General features: G+C 29.9%; 1 protein-coding gene across 3 annotated transcripts in view; it reads left to right on the top strand.

Annotated features, from left to right (window-relative positions):
* LOC127738987 (mirror-image polydactyly gene 1 protein-like) overlaps positions 1–16,019 on the top strand; it is a 37,136-nt gene that overhangs the window by 6,086 nt on the left and 15,031 nt on the right. For all 3 annotated transcript variants that reach the window (XR_008000233.1, XM_052250495.1, XM_052250494.1), the window contains exons 2-7: positions 644–886; positions 10,396–10,457; positions 11,552–12,138; positions 12,703–12,811; positions 15,360–15,489; positions 15,765–15,825. Coding sequence is in view for 2 of the 3 variants with exons in the window: in XM_052250494.1 (XP_052106454.1) it covers positions 644–886; positions 10,396–10,457; positions 11,552–12,138; positions 12,703–12,811; positions 15,360–15,489; positions 15,765–15,825 (1,192 nt within the window). In the remaining variant the exon portion in view is untranslated. The remainder of the gene's footprint in view (positions 1–643; positions 887–10,395; positions 10,458–11,551; positions 12,139–12,702; positions 12,812–15,359; positions 15,490–15,764; positions 15,826–16,019) is intronic.

The following is a 16,019-nucleotide window of genomic DNA, read 5'->3' as shown; positions in this document are numbered from 1 at the left end:
CTTTGATACCAGCAGGTTTGTTTTGACCATTTAAACATTTTGACTACTAGATACTTTTTTGTAGGATGCATAGGTCAATTTGGGCTTTGATTTGCCTATTGGTTCTAAGGAAGTTCAGTATTTTATTTTTTAAAGTTTTAGTTAAGAATGTAGGACTGAAGCTTAAGGCAGACAAAAACTGACGGGAAAAGCCCCATCTCACCATTTTGGTGTTCTGAGTTAAAATAAATCTTTTCTGAAAATTGCTGGCTTATTTTATCAGAATTACTCTAATGATTATTGCTGTGAGTTTAATTTTTACCGAGTTAGAATTATATACAGAAAACACATGAGTAATATAGGCTCAGTCTGGCTTCCTACAACCTCAGTTGAAAATGTCAACCAACATACACATCATTCTTGTGATTTATATAACACAACATTCAAATTCCTTGACCTCCAAAATTTTTGAGTGTTCCTGTTTTCCAGTTCAAGGTTATCCATGAATGTGCTTCAGACTCACAAAATTAATAAAGTGTTATTTCCATTTTCAGTCCCTATGATATACATAACCTTGACTTAGATGATCCCTGGTTTTTGAAATGTAGATAGAACATTTTTCTGTATCCACACTTCAAAATAATGTATCAATTGTTCTTTGCAGGGATGTTGTTGTAGAAACTGAAAGATCTCTGAGAATAGCTGCTGAAAACAGACTTCAGGAACATTTAGTGGATCCATATAAAAGTCCAGAAGTTAATCATGAATTGAGACAAAGACTACCAAGAGCAAACAAAGATGATCCTAAACTGTCAAGATCAGATCAAGATCAACAGGATGATTTAATAGAAAATCCAGGGGAGACAATTGAAGTTATGGAAACACAGCAAGTTACAAAAACAGACAGGTAAATTTGCATTTTAACTTGATCGGTTTCTGATTACTATGATCATTGCGATTAAAATTTGTGGTCAACATGTGAAACTTATTTTAGCAGATTTCACTAGTTTCTATGCAAGCTACAAAGCTGACATAATGAGACCCTTGTGTGAATTTGGTAGCACATCCAATAAGGACTTAGATTAGATACAAAACAATGTATACATGCTTTACGTTGAGTAGTTCTAGATGATTAGTATTCGGAGGGGATGTTTTTCACTCAATTGAAATGCTCCGAAATTGTCAAAGGGGTTCCTAATGCAAGCAATACAAATCATTGTTTATCAGTGTTCTAGCTAGCCCTTTTTTAGAGGGCGCAGCATCCACCCTTTTTATAAATTATGAAATAATGAAATATCTCTAAGAATGAGAGAGAGTAACAAACACATATATTCATTTTCCCTCTAACCAGAAGTAATTTTTCTTTTTATTATTTAACCTATCTAAATTTTGCATACTCAGTTATTATTTCAAGAACACAATAAATGTTTAATCCTTTTTTGGGGGTATAGAAAGAACAAACAAAATGTCTTGGCTCAAAATTTAACAACAAAAACTCAAATATAAATGAAATTATGGAGGAAAAAAACTGTCAAAACCACAACACAGCTTAGCAAATGATTGTTTATATAGCAACTGGTTTGTTATCTGTTCTTTAATCTGTCTATCACTTTTATCGCTCTGTCCACTTCTTAAAAATCACAGCGTGGTGTAAATTAAGTACATTGCATCAAACTGCAAACTATTTAGATATCTTTACAAAGGGAAAGAACTCTTGCACCTCTTGAATTGCTAGTAGTGATACTTATACCCATGTATGCTTAATACCTCCAAAATTGCCCATTACAGGATAAAATGTTAAACATGATATTTTAAACTGTCGTTCAGTCTAACAATATTTATCTGAGACAATTGTAGAAAATTGAATTATTTTCAAATATTTTAATATGTGGTCTTATAACTTATCATCTCTCTATTAATGTATTTCTTAAGCTTGGCCATTTCTGAATTTGTCAATTCACATGTGTCATTGTGAGGAAAATGGCAGCTATCAGAATAGCAAAACCAAGTGCAATTTACTGTACATGTAGTTCTCTTTGTAACTTTCAATTGCAGTAAAAAAATATCATATTGATTTTGATCATTTTTTTTTACTGCTGTCTTTGTCAAGAATAATTCTGTTTTTAATATCAATATTTTAAATAGAAAGTTAGATAAATGCAAGCACATATATAAATTATGTGTTATTGAAATTATGAAGATTCAATATTAGTTTTTCTGATTTTATGTACATCATAACATGTGTATGTTGGGCCATTTCCCTTTGGGGGAGCTTCTGACCCACTTAACACAATTACAAACTCTATAAATGAAAGACCATTGATCCCTTTTTTCTCTGTACTGCTTTCTATTAAAATAAGAGTTCCCATGATAAGGATATTATCAGTTATTTTCCAATAGTTTCACAGAAGTTACTTCCCTTTGGTCAGGTTCAAGCTGAAAAAAATGGCAGATATTTAAAACTTATCAACTGTATTTCAGAATCAATTTTTCAATATGATTTTAAAAGGTTCTTTTTAATTGCAGAAAAAATCGTTCAGATATTAAGTAGTTTTATAATATCTACTTATAACCATCAGTTAAAATTAAATCTAAAATACTTCAAGAATCATTTCGATTTTATTGTGAAGTTAACAATTATATACGATAATGTCCCATTTTATTCTTGAAGGATTTTGAAAAATATATCAGCAGAGATAACGAGTTTGCTAAAAAAAAGAACTATCACTCTTAAGGAAGTGACTGTAAAAATATTATGTTTGGGGTGTCGATCAAAACAACAATTGTTGTCTAGGCGTAAATAGGGTCAGACAAGAAGATCGAGTAATTATTAGAAATAATCATTAAGAAAAGTGCACTTTGAATGCTTACATTTTTTTGCAATTCCAACGGGATGAATAGCACACTGACTTACAATCAATACCCCTACTGTGTAAACAAACAGTTTTAAAGGTTTTATTATTTAGTTTTATATTGTAGAGAGCAGTGGTGTTAAAAAAAAATTGTTGAAAAAAATTACGTACAATGAGGTGATATCGCGTTTTCATTTTAAATACTTAACAAGGCTTTGGTATGAACTACTGTTCAATATTGATGATTGGGGGTTTTTGTGACGAGTATAATGGTTTGCAGCATGATATTGTCGGTATAACATTTTATAAGTACCGTGGGATATAATCGTTGGCTTCGCAGAAGGTGGAGATTTTTCTTCATTATATTCTCAAAATGCATTTAATTTTACATGTGTAATTTGAAGTCTTATGTCAAAAACATCAAAGTCTTAAATAAAGATATAGAGTTTTAAAACTTCAAAGATCACGAAGCAGTTATTGGATTTAAAAGAAATATTAAATATTTCACACTTTGTGTCAGATGATAGTAGTTTGATATATAGAAGTGTGTGTAGCATACTGAATATTTAATAATCACTATCAGTCAGAAACGTTAATCGATAATTTGACCAAAGTAATTTCCAAACTGCTTTCTAGTAACATTCATTTCTTTTGAATTTCTTCTGTTTTTAAAAACAGTGAAAGTAGAAAATATTGTAATAATGAAATTAAATGTGCCATACCTAGACCTGAAAAAAATATTCTGATTCAAAATTTTAATGTTCACAATGTTTTTTCTGGAATAATCTTCACCAGGTATGTCTGCAGCCAAATTCTAAAACAAGTGTAAACAGGAAAGCTGATAAAACATTTTTTAACGATACAAAACAGACAAATTGTATATATAAAGCTAACTTATTTTTTTTTTAATGTTTTTATGAACTTCTCTAATTTTTTAACTTTGTAAATTCTATTCGCTATAATTTTTTTACAATCCTATATTCCTATCTCTGTCATAACCAAATGCCTGCCCTTATTTCTGACTATTTTTACATATATTTTGATGATCAACAGAAAAACCAGAGTGTTACTCTATTTAGCTATAGTTATATATGTAAAAAAAGAGTAGATATTCACAATTGAATGAACTGTTCAAAATAACATATACATCATACTTTATAGACAAATGCTAGAAAACTACATTTATTTCCTCGAAATTAACATCATAAATGACATTGTTTCAGCATGTAAATTCATAGACAATAGGTAAACAGATGTGATTGTTTATTTTGTCAACACATTAACTTATTTTCATTAAATTCTTTAGTAATCCTTCAGAAACGAATGCAGTGTTTATAGCCGAATAATTGTAATTAAACTTTGTTTAAACATAATAAACTGAAGTAATACTTTTGTTGCTGGGTGATTGCGAGGTTTGTAATTTGTTGTGTTGTGAGATGATGTATTTTTCTGATATAATAAAATTGTTTTTTCCGTCAGCGATGTTAGGAGAGGTACCATTATAATTTATATGTGTCACATTTTATTTCTTCACGGCAGTAAATTGTGGCCACACTTTATATCGTTTAGACCATAATTTATACACGTCTAATTTTATTTCCTCACGACAATAAATTGTGACCACATATTGTATGTTATCTGTAATAATTCAGCGATAATTATTTAGGATTGGGTGTTTGTTGCTGTATAACAAAATGAAAAACTTGTGTGTTTTATGTTGTGCTTATTTGTTGAGTTAAAAAATCAATTTAATATTCTCAAAAGACTTTTATGAAGTCTAAGTGTACCTGTTTTTCTTGGTTTTTTTTTTTTTGTGATATATATATATATATATACAAATAAATAATGTGTGTTTTATAGTTGGAAGGTTGCTGATATTATTAAAATTGTGTTGCATTTGTTGAATCAATATAATGGAATATTTGTTTTATAGGAATATGGCTTATTAAATTTTTATTCCTAGTTCTTCTTCAACCCCTATAAATTCTGCTGTGATTATTTTTAATCTTAAATATTGCTTCATTGATGCCTTTTGTTTCAAAATTTTCTTAATTCTTCGACTGAATTAAGTGATTTTAGTGAAAAAGTTATTGCTCCGACTCAATAATTTCCTTTAAATTATTTTAATTTTCTTTCCTTGCTGTATCAACCCTCTTAATCACAAAATGTATAGAAAAAATTGAAAATAAAATTAGGTTTGGTTTCTTCGATTTTTGAATAAAAAATGAAATGTGAAAAATGTTGCCTGTTTTATATGCATATGTTTTTGTTGTCATTTGTCAAAAGAAGACAATTATTGCAAAAAAAAAAAAACAGTATAAGAACAATTTCAGTATTTAAATGGTTGCTTTAATATTTCCATGTAAAAAAAAAATACAGGCATTTGTGGAAATAATTACAGTAATGCAACATCTGAATAAATATCATAATTAAAACTCGTTATTTTCAAATTTTAATTAAAATCTTTCTATTATTTACTGTTTACTTTCATTTAATTAATTGGTTTTGTGCCAATTTTGCATGTTTCTCTCAAAGTAAAATCATGGCAAGTCGAAGAGAAAAAAACAGCAGATGAGCAAATTGTTATTTTTTCTGAAAAAAGCATTGTAATTATATTTTACATTAGAGTAATAATTCCATCTTACAAGTTTTAATTGATGTCGTCCAATCTATACTCTTATGAAATTCCCGTCGGTTTTTGATTAATAGCGAAATATTTGATGGATGTAATTGTTGAGAAATTTTTTAATAGAGTACAGTACTACAGAGACCTGACAATGAATATATGTTCGCCGATGATCCTCTTTTTGAGTCTGATTGTATATTGATCTCTTTATTTCATCCTGAAAGGTAAACGATGGACAGAAATGGAAAATACAACAGTTTAAAAGATCTTTTCATGCGTAGATTATTGAACAAGTCACGACGGAACAATAGGAGCGAGGACCCAGAGAATTACCCATAGTGCACAATGAATGGATTGTTAAACATTTGAATGATGCTGAATGCGATTTGTTTACACATCTTCTTCAGACGTAGAGATGTGATCATATTTCTTCGATTCTTCTCCTTCAATCAGCTGATCACAGCATTTCAAAGCGATTATTATTGAGGGTAAAAAAATTTGACAATTTGAGATCTTTTTTATACGTTAGTGATTGATTTACTCATTAACTCGATTCTCTCGGGACAATAGATTATTTTAATTGCAAACTGAAAAAAAGAAGTTTTTTTCTCGGTAGATTGTAATTTATGCTGCCGAGCTAGTAAGTAAACATTGAGAGAAGTGGTATGGAAGCATGAAGCGATTAGAATTGATTGTCTGGTGGGATGTAATTCCCTCCAGGTTTAGATCGGTAGGGTAGCAATGAAACCAAGGGAAATGATCTAGTAGAGTTTGTTTGATCTGTCAGGGGTGTCGGAGAAAACAAACACAAACTTATTCAATTATGTTTGATGAAATTTGTGCAATTTTTACAATGTAAATACACTCTAATTCAGTTTTGTTTGAAGAGGTAAATTTGGTCCCATACTTTAATTAACCTCCACATAGAAGATTTCTTTGACTTTAGACAAAATAATTCATTGACAGGGGTCAAATGTGATGGGATATTAGCCGTGTATTCTATCATTGCTGTCTAAATGTTTATGATCCAAGATTGATAGGTTGTTTATTAAGGTTTGAATATTAGTGGCACAATTAAGGATTCATAGTCTCCAAATTGTTTAATGAATATTTTAAGATGAAGTTTTTAAGTTCAGAATCTTTAAGATAAAAAAGTTCTTTTTTTCTTTTCATTGTAAAATTTTCTTATTTTCAAGTCCTAGTTAAAAACTATATGGTTTTGTTCTTTATTTTATGTCAAATATTATTATTATTGTAAGGAAAAGGGATAATAAGATTTTCAGAAAGGTCACCACATGTTTTGTTCAATTACCTTGTGCAACTTGTGAAAAATTTCATTTTTAAAACTAACTTTTATCTTATTTATCAAAAACATAATTTATCATTGAAAATTTTTTTTATCAAATAAAAACCCAGTGTTAAGGAAATATTAGCATCTTTTGAAACATGTTCATTTCATTCATATGTGATAAATATACATTTGATGGTAATGGAATTTTTCTTTTCATTTAATGCTGACAGTAGTTTCAATGAATAGGCTCAACAAATCATTTTGAATAATTTCAGACTTTTTGAACATTACTGGCAGTGAGAGAAAAAAAGGATGATAAACTCCCAAAATTGAAGGGCTTTACTGAGGGTCTTGATGTGATTACAAAGTAGAAAATAATGAACAAAAATACAAATAAAATAAAGTAAAGAAAAAAAATTGGCAAAAAAAAATTATGGAGAATATTGGGGTGCTAAAATACAAAGAAAAAGAAATTAATGGAAAAAAAAAGATTGATTGAATAGACCTAAAACATTAAAGAATACACTAACAGAAATGAAGACCCACCATCCAGACTATTATAACCCTCCCTGTGTAACAAAAATTGAATACATTGGATAGTTGTGCCATCTATCAGTCAATGAATGTCCTACCATCAATGGAGTGATTGTATGGTAAAGAATACAATGGCTTATAAGGGTTTTTTTAGATTATGTGAAGCTATAAGTAAGGCCATAATAAAAGATAATCTTGATTTTATCCAACTTTATTTTCCAGTGGGCCTGTACGTAGGTGAATTTTAAATGTTGTGTCATAGTTTGCTGAAAACTTAAAAGCAAAATAAAAGATAATAGCCAGAGGAAAAACAAAAAAATCTCTAAAAAAATATCTTTGGATGAGAATCTAGTAATTTTTTATATTATTACAATGAATCTATCACAACATAATATATATTTATAAATAAATATCTTCTTATATTAGATATTCTCAGTATAGACGGGATATGGTGTACTAATTTTTGCACCTTTTGCTTGCGGTATACCATCATTTCCGCAAGTTTATTGTTTTATGTTTAGTATTAAATTAATAATTTTAAACGATCCATTTTGTAACAACTTGTGATCCATTTATTTGGCAATCGCCAATGGCAGTCAGCAGGGTTAAAGAACATCTGTTGTTCGACCTGTTAGTCAAATGCGTTTTGTTAAAATATACTTTTTAACTTTTTTGGTCTTTTGGAAAATGTTGTTTGTGCTGTATTTAGACCCCTCTATCAAGAAATTTGTTTTGCATGCACACGTATAAAAATTGCGGTTTTTATCCAATGCAATCATAGGTTTGAACGTTGTTTTCAATTTAGACTTGTTTATATATATATATATGATCCGTTCATCCTATTTTGACTCTTCAAAATTCAAGAGTCAATCCCAAATTGAGGTAAATTATATGGCCTTCCAAATATCGTTTCGATTCCTAACATCACTGAAGAGACATTAATTGTCGAAATCCGGATATGGTGTACAAATTTTTGCACCTCATGTTTGCGGTATACCATCTTTTTCGCAAGTTTATTGTTTTCTGTTTGGTATTAAATTAATATAACCAAGTTCCATTGTGTTACATCTGTGATCCGTTTATTTGGCAATCGCCATGGCAGTCAGCAGGGTTTAAGAACATCCGTTGTTCGACCTGCTAGTCAAATGCGTTTTGTTAAAATATACTTTTTCACTTTTTTGGTCTTTTGGAAAATGTTGTTTGTGCTGTATTTAGACCCCTCTACAAAGAAATTTGTATTGCATGCACACGTATAAAAATTGTGGTTTTTATCCAATGCAATCATAGGTTTGAACGTTGTTTTCAATTTAGACTTGTTTATATATATATATATATATATATATATATATCTGTTTTGGATTCTGTCACAATTAAACCTTGATGTTGCAACACTTACATGTACACGGTAGTCACTTTTGGATCAAACATGTTCTTTGTGACATCAAATTTGGAACATTAGTGAGGCCCCTAAAGGGTGTACACATGATATTGCAGAACATTTTATTTTGAAAGTATTGTTTTATCATTTATTTTTATACTTACAATTAAATTCTTTTTTTAGTAAAGTTAAAAAGATAAAATATTCTTGCACTATCATTATCAGCACATAATGTGTTGAATTTTATTTGCTCATTCTAAATTATTATCTTCATGTTCAGTTTTAAGTTTGTCAGCAGCAGACATAAAAAACATTCTAATATTTGGAGTCCATCCATGCATGAAAAATCTCAAATTGATTTGTAAGTGATTATATTCATGATATTCATCTCTCATACATTTAATATCTTGTTTTGAATACAAATGGGTTAGCTCCCCTTAGTATTTACACAAAAACAATATTGGAATGATTATAAGCACTTCAGAGTGTTTGTTATGTAAGCAATAGAAAGATCATCTCACTGATTATTTTCCCCAAACAAATATTTCTACTAATACAATTTTTATATGTGCAAATGTTGTTATATAAACATTGACAAAATCTCGTCCAAATAGACACAGTGGATACAAGATGACAAAATGATTGTTTAATCCCGTCACTTTACACAATATTATCATCATTGACTTTAGGTTTTATGCATACAGTGAATTGTTGAAATTTCTAATCAAGCGGTAGTTGATAGATAAACGATTTTAAACACTGATAACCCTAAATACACAATTTGATAGTTTGCTGTGCAAATGATTTCTGTTTATTCTCCGATAATAATGTATTAGTTCTCATCTTCTCCTGTAAATATGCATTTCATTTTCAAACATTCTTAGCCCCGTCGCAAGTAAACATGTCCGTCATTAATAAATCTTACGTGTAAATATGCACTTCATTTATAAAACATATAAATTCTATTTACAAATCTGTTATTTTGTATTAAATAGATAAATATTATATTTGGTAACAGTAATTCAGACGCGTGTAATTCTGCTTACAAGTAAATAGTCAAATATTGAAATAACTGTCTTGTTGTCTCTCTGCTTGTATATGAATTTATTACAAATGTAAATAAAATTCGATTAAAATAAATAAATTAATGTTATTTATATAGAAATTAGAATAAACACTTGTTATTTCAGATATTATAGCTTTACCATGTTTAGTTTGTTTTTTAATTTTCAGATATGGAAGTGGGATACAAAAATACTAGACTATATATGACACAAGGAATATATTTTTTTTTGTGCCAATTAGTATTTGCAATGAATAATAATTGATTTTTTTATTCTTAGTAAATTTTGACTAAAATTTTCAAATTTTATTGTAGAAAATTTTAACTGAATTTGGTAATTAGGGTCAAAAATTTTTTGAAATTGACAACCATATAATCTTAGTACTGTCGTAAAAGCTATATTTTTATTAATGATTTCCACGGAACATTTGAACATTTGTAACATAAGGTGTAATCAAACAGAATTTTAAATAAAGAACCAGATTTTAATACTTGTACAAATAAATTCGATATAATGAATGTAATTTTGAAAGAATCGTAAATTATGTATTCTGAGCTAAGGACTTTGATATTATTATATCGTGATTCGGCTTGATCACATTTTAAAATCTTTAACAATCCATTTTATTTGAATTGATTGTGACTTAAATAAATATTGATTTACACTTACAGGCCACCCAGTCCTGACCAAGTTGGACACAACAAATCGGCAAGTCAAGTTAAGCGAGCTTTGGGTAGGTTGGTTTTTATACCATAACATATTAAAAAAATGGTAGATGTTGAAAGATAAATATATTTATGTATAGTATGATGTCTTATAAAGAGATGTATGTAGGGAGGAATGATTAAAAAAACAAGCTAAATTTCTACATCATTTGGTGTCTGGTAGAGAGTTGTCTCATTGGCAATCATACCACATCTTATTTTTATATTAACAATTTAACAGCCCCACCTCACATGTTCATGTGTCTGGTCCGAGTCAGGAACCTGGTCAGTAGTTGTCTGTGTTTTGATTTAAAAAAACTTAGTCATTTAGGGAAATCGATATAGATAGCAGAAACTTTTCTAGACCATAAACAATTTAGAGCTTGCCATATTTAATAGACACATTTCTGTTGCTAGCATTCATATGAGGCTATTTAGGGAGCTACCATTTGATTTTTAGGGGGGGGGGGCAGGATGAAAAATTTTGTCCTGCCTATTTATTTTTCCCTCTATTCGGTCCTACCTTTTTATTTTTCACTCTTTTCGGTCCTGCCTTTTTTTTTTAGTTGATCCTGACTTTTTTTTTACATAAATTGTCATCCTGCCTTTTTTTTTTGCAAATAATCTCATCCTGCCTTTTTTTTTACTCAAAACTCCTGTCCTGCCTATTTTTTTTAAATTTCATCCTAGCCCCCCCATAAAAATCAAATGGTAGCTCCCTTAGATGTTGTTTTTTTTTTGTCATTTGGTTACTGTCTCATTGGTATTTTTGCTGGTTTCCTTTCAGTTCATATACATAATGCATTTGTTACCAGTCATCTTTTCTTTTCTTTTCTGAGAGTTTCCTCCCATTCTCACTAATGTAAACATCAAACCAATTGGTTAACAAACAATTTTTCAGTCAGTTTCAATTCAGTTTTTAATCAAAATTGGAAATTTTTGCTATTTTGGATTATGTATATGTTTTGGGTGATTTTACCTTGATTTATGTAAATTTGTCAGTTTATTTGTATCAGAAAATTTGCATATTTGTCCTTTGATCCACATTTTTGAATATCAACATAATGAATAAAAAAAAAATACTGTTAAGCATGATATTTATTTGATTTGTCTTTTTTTGAAGATTTTAAGGGCACTGAAAGACCAAGAAATGATAACAGTGACTCTAGCAAATCATTTATCAATAAAAACAGTGTTCCTCTTACTCATTCTAATATAGTTGGATTTCCACAATATGTGAGCATGCCACAGACACCTGTGTTATACAGACCTGGTCTGACCTCGTCCTTTAGTCCCTCTGGTGCTTATTCTTACAATCTGACCTCTCCACGGAATCCATTACGTACCCCAACAAGTACACCGAAGGTACTAAATAACGATCAACAGGACGATCAGTCAGAAAAAATGGACACGTCATTAAGTGTTAGTGAATTACACACAGAAGAACTACCTCCTCAAGATACAACGCGATCACAACAACCTCAGCCTCAGCAATCATTCTTTAGACTGCCCTCACATACAATGAATGGTTACCCGTCGCCTATCAGGTCCTCTTCATTCTTACCACAACAGTCACCTATGTATCAACCGACATCAATTACAGAATCAGTGCTTCCATCATATTCCAGTCATCTTAGTCCATCAGATCAAAACAGGCAGGTGGCGCTGCTGTTGTCAGAGTTAGATGCTGCAAAATCTCAAAACAAAAAGGTAACAATACATTCGTTATTTTCTTTATATCTCTTATGAAGAATGTACTATTATGCTTCAAATGTGATTTAAATGATAAATTGCACCTGTATTCAATATGCATGTGTACAAATCACTCTTTCGTCGCTTAGGTTTAATCTTTGTTTAATAATGTTGTTATCACCCATTTGCTAAGAAAAATTTATAAAAAAGATCAACTGCACACTTAAAAGCCTGATGTTCATTTGTATTTTTATAGCAAATGTCATAAATAACAATATATATGGATTGTAAAAAAAAATTAGTATTAATTAAGTTAAAAAAAAATCTTGGCCTTTTTATACACGCAACCAGTTATAAGTACACCAATGTAAGTTGAGCAGACTGAAAATCTATCTAATTAAGGAACTATCTTTACAATGTAGTTATGGTGATATCCTGCAGTAGATGTTTGTAGTCATGCAGATTTATAATAACCAATTATTGCAAACAACTTTTTTTCAACTGTTAATTATTTATGGCCGCAATCAGAAGAAATTTTTTGAAAAGTATTCATAGATATTTTAATATCATCTTATTTTTCAGTTAATGGAGAAAATGATAAATATAGAACTAGATTTGGAGACAGAAAAGTTGAAGGCCAAAGTCCGAGAGGCAGATGAAAAAGGTCATACAGATGCTTCTGTGGCAGCAGGTATGATTATAAACAAGCTGTACTTTCACTGTACCTGAAATGTCTCCATATGCTACTTCTTCATCTCTAGTTTAGGAGGCCCAAAATAATTTTATGGAAGCATATTTTTATTTGGGTTTTTGACAAAAACTTTTTGTACAATTTTGGATAATTTGGAAACAATTAATATACAGTGTTATTTTTTTTAACAGAATAATTTTTAATTGAAATAAATTTAAGAATGTCAGATATGCAAATATACATAACAAGTAATTCATTTGGAAGGAAGGGTTTAAACTAAAGTCCTGAGATCAGATACCTTGGGTCAAAGATGAGGAAACTCTCTCAGATCAGATACCTTGGATTAAAGATTAGGAAACTCGCAGATCAGATACCTTGGGTTAAAGATTAGGAAACTGTCTCAGATCAGATACCATGGTTTAAAGATAAGAAAACCTCTTTGAAAACAGAATCTTTGAGTTAAAGATTAGAAAATTCCCTGAGATCTAAATCTTTGGGTTAAAGATTAATAAATTCCCTGAGATCTGAATCTTTGGGTTAAAGATTAATAAATTCCCCAAGATCTGAATCTTTGGGTTAAAGATTAATAAATTCTGTGAGATCTGAATCTTTGGGTTAAAGATTAATAAATTCCCTGAGATCTGAATCTTTGGTTTAAAGATTAATAAATTCCCTGAGATCTGAATCTTTGGGTTAAAGATTAGGCAACTGATTGAAAGCAGAATCTTGGGTTAAAGAGTAGGAAACTATCTGAGATCAGTGTCTAAAGGTTAATGATTAGTACACTCTCTGAGATAAGAATCTTGCATTAAAGATTAAGAAAGCCACTCAGATCAGAACCTTTGTTTAAAGATTAAGAAATTCACTGAGATCAGAATCTTGGATAGAAGATTAAGAAACTCTCTGAGATTAGATTCTTTGGGTTAAAGATTGTAAATTGTCTGAGATCAAATTCTTTGTGTTAAAGATTAAGAAAAAACTAAATTACGTATAAAATTACTATTTGATATAGACTATTTTTCTGAGTTTTATGCAAATTATGGCATAAACTTCAGTTTGATTTCAGACAAATTAATTAGAATTTCTGACATTTCATGAGAAATATTGTTTTAGTAGAAATTCTAATGCCTAATGCATGTTTCTAGTCAACTGTAAAGAACGATTTTGTAAAAGGATATTTCAGATGAATTTATTTCTAATTATGTTCAATTTGAATAAAATAACTTTTCTAATTTTATTTCCCCTGACCAGGTAACATTACAATACTATTCAGGTAATCTGTCAACGATCTAATGTTCCCATTAAGGCTACTGTAGGTAGGGAATTCGGATATCGATCACGATTTATTCCGTTTCATTTTTCCTTTTAGTTATTTTGATTGATCTGTGAGAATTAATTGCCCTGCAACAGTTCCTATTAAAGGAGACTGTAATTTACGGAGATGCGTCTCAATCGTGATCAACTCGTCGTAATGAGTTTGGCACATCGCTCAAATAAAACACGGTATCTCATTTCCTTTTTATCTTTTTATTTTAATCTTTATTACAACAAATTGATAATTATTTAGAATGTTTACACCATATTAATGGTAAAATAGGAAAGCCCAAATGAATTAACATGGAGCGCCAGTAATGGTTTGGGTCATATATAATTGGACAATTATTGGTGTCAAACGGAAGATCAAATTATTCGGTAAAATAATCCATGCCGTACTCTGCAGGTATTTGACATAATGAAATTTTTGCATCTAAAAGAGGTATAAATGAATTAGTGTGATGCTGTTATTAGTAGTAGAAAAATGTAGAAATTTTTGTCAACATTTGAAATGAAATTTTGTTCAAGAATTAGATCCAGTCTTATGCTGCTACTAATCTTGAAGTGAAACATTTATTTTTGTGGTATTTCTCTTGCATTTTTAAGAATTGCTGTCTGTTTTTCATAATTGAAATTATGTTTTTGTAAACCATCTTGTTTGGCAAGTGGTTAGTTTATGTAGAGCTTTTTAAAAAAAATATCAGGTTTTGAAGTCACATTGCTCTGGTTAAAATCAAAGAAAACCGAATGTAAGGTCACTTGACACAAGATGTTTCACCTGAGCAGCATTGATTTCAATACTTAACAGATGGTTAAATTGCTTCTGTAAATTTCAAATTCAACTTGAAAATTCCATGAAAATCACTTAATACTTGAATGAGTTTAGGTTTAAAAAATTAATGACCGTATTTTGTTCAAGACATGTAAGTACATTTCTGTAGTTATATAATTTTTTTTTTTTTTTTCAAAATATTTGAATACTTAATCCTGGAGCTTTAATAAATGCAATTCTCTTGATAAATTAAGATTTCTGATTTAATAAGAAAATGTCTGGTTTCACTTTTTACTGGTCCACTTATTCTAAAATGTACGGGACTTTTCTAGTCTTAGGTTGTTTCAATATTAAAGATTATAATTTTAACATGATTTCTTACGTCATATCTTGGTTAATTAGTACAAAATGTGTACACCTGTATAGGATTCATCTAATAATCCTAACATTGAATGATTTCAGGAATGGTGCAAGAAGTCCATAGAGCACAGAGGAGAAAAGAGGAGGCCATGATGGGCAGAATTAAAGTAGCCAATCAAGAAAGAGATGAGTCAATGTTCCGTCTCTCAGAAATGGAAAGACGATATGAAGAGTATGTTTTTAATCTTTTTAATTATATTAAACAAAATTTGGAGTATAGTTTTTAGTCTGCCAAAAAGATTGTTGATAATGTATCGAAAAATACTAATAATTTTCATAAAAATATATCAATGAACTACCTCTTAGCAGGTAAATCTTTAGAAAAAGTGACATTTCTAACACCAAAAGTCCTTTTTAATTTACATTCCATCAAACAAAAATAGTCTCTAATGTGCTGAAAACTAGTCCTACTTATTTTTTGCTATGAACAGAATTTTCATATTTCAGAAGTTTCAGTAGAGACAGATCAGATAGTGGTGACATGGAGGATGAATTGGATTTGGAGGAGGTGAGTAACTCCCCCCCCCCCCTTAAACCTCTTTAATATTCACACTTGCTGCTCCATCCAAGTTGTTCTTAATAGAGAATAGATAGATAACTCTGCCACTGAAATAGTCTTCAGTCTAAGGTTCATTACCCAAACTGAAGAAGTTTCCACAGTCCTGTGGATAGAATGTCTCAAGGGGGAGGGGGTTGGCCGTA

Source organism: Mytilus californianus, unplaced genomic scaffold (assembly GCF_021869535.1).
Source record: "Mytilus californianus isolate M0D057914Y unplaced genomic scaffold, xbMytCali1.0.p SCAF_4, whole genome shotgun sequence".
Taxonomy (NCBI): domain Eukaryota; kingdom Metazoa; phylum Mollusca; class Bivalvia; order Mytilida; family Mytilidae; genus Mytilus; species Mytilus californianus.
The sequence above is the reverse complement of the archived record's forward strand: the minus strand, read 5'-3'. Positions and strand labels throughout refer to the sequence as shown.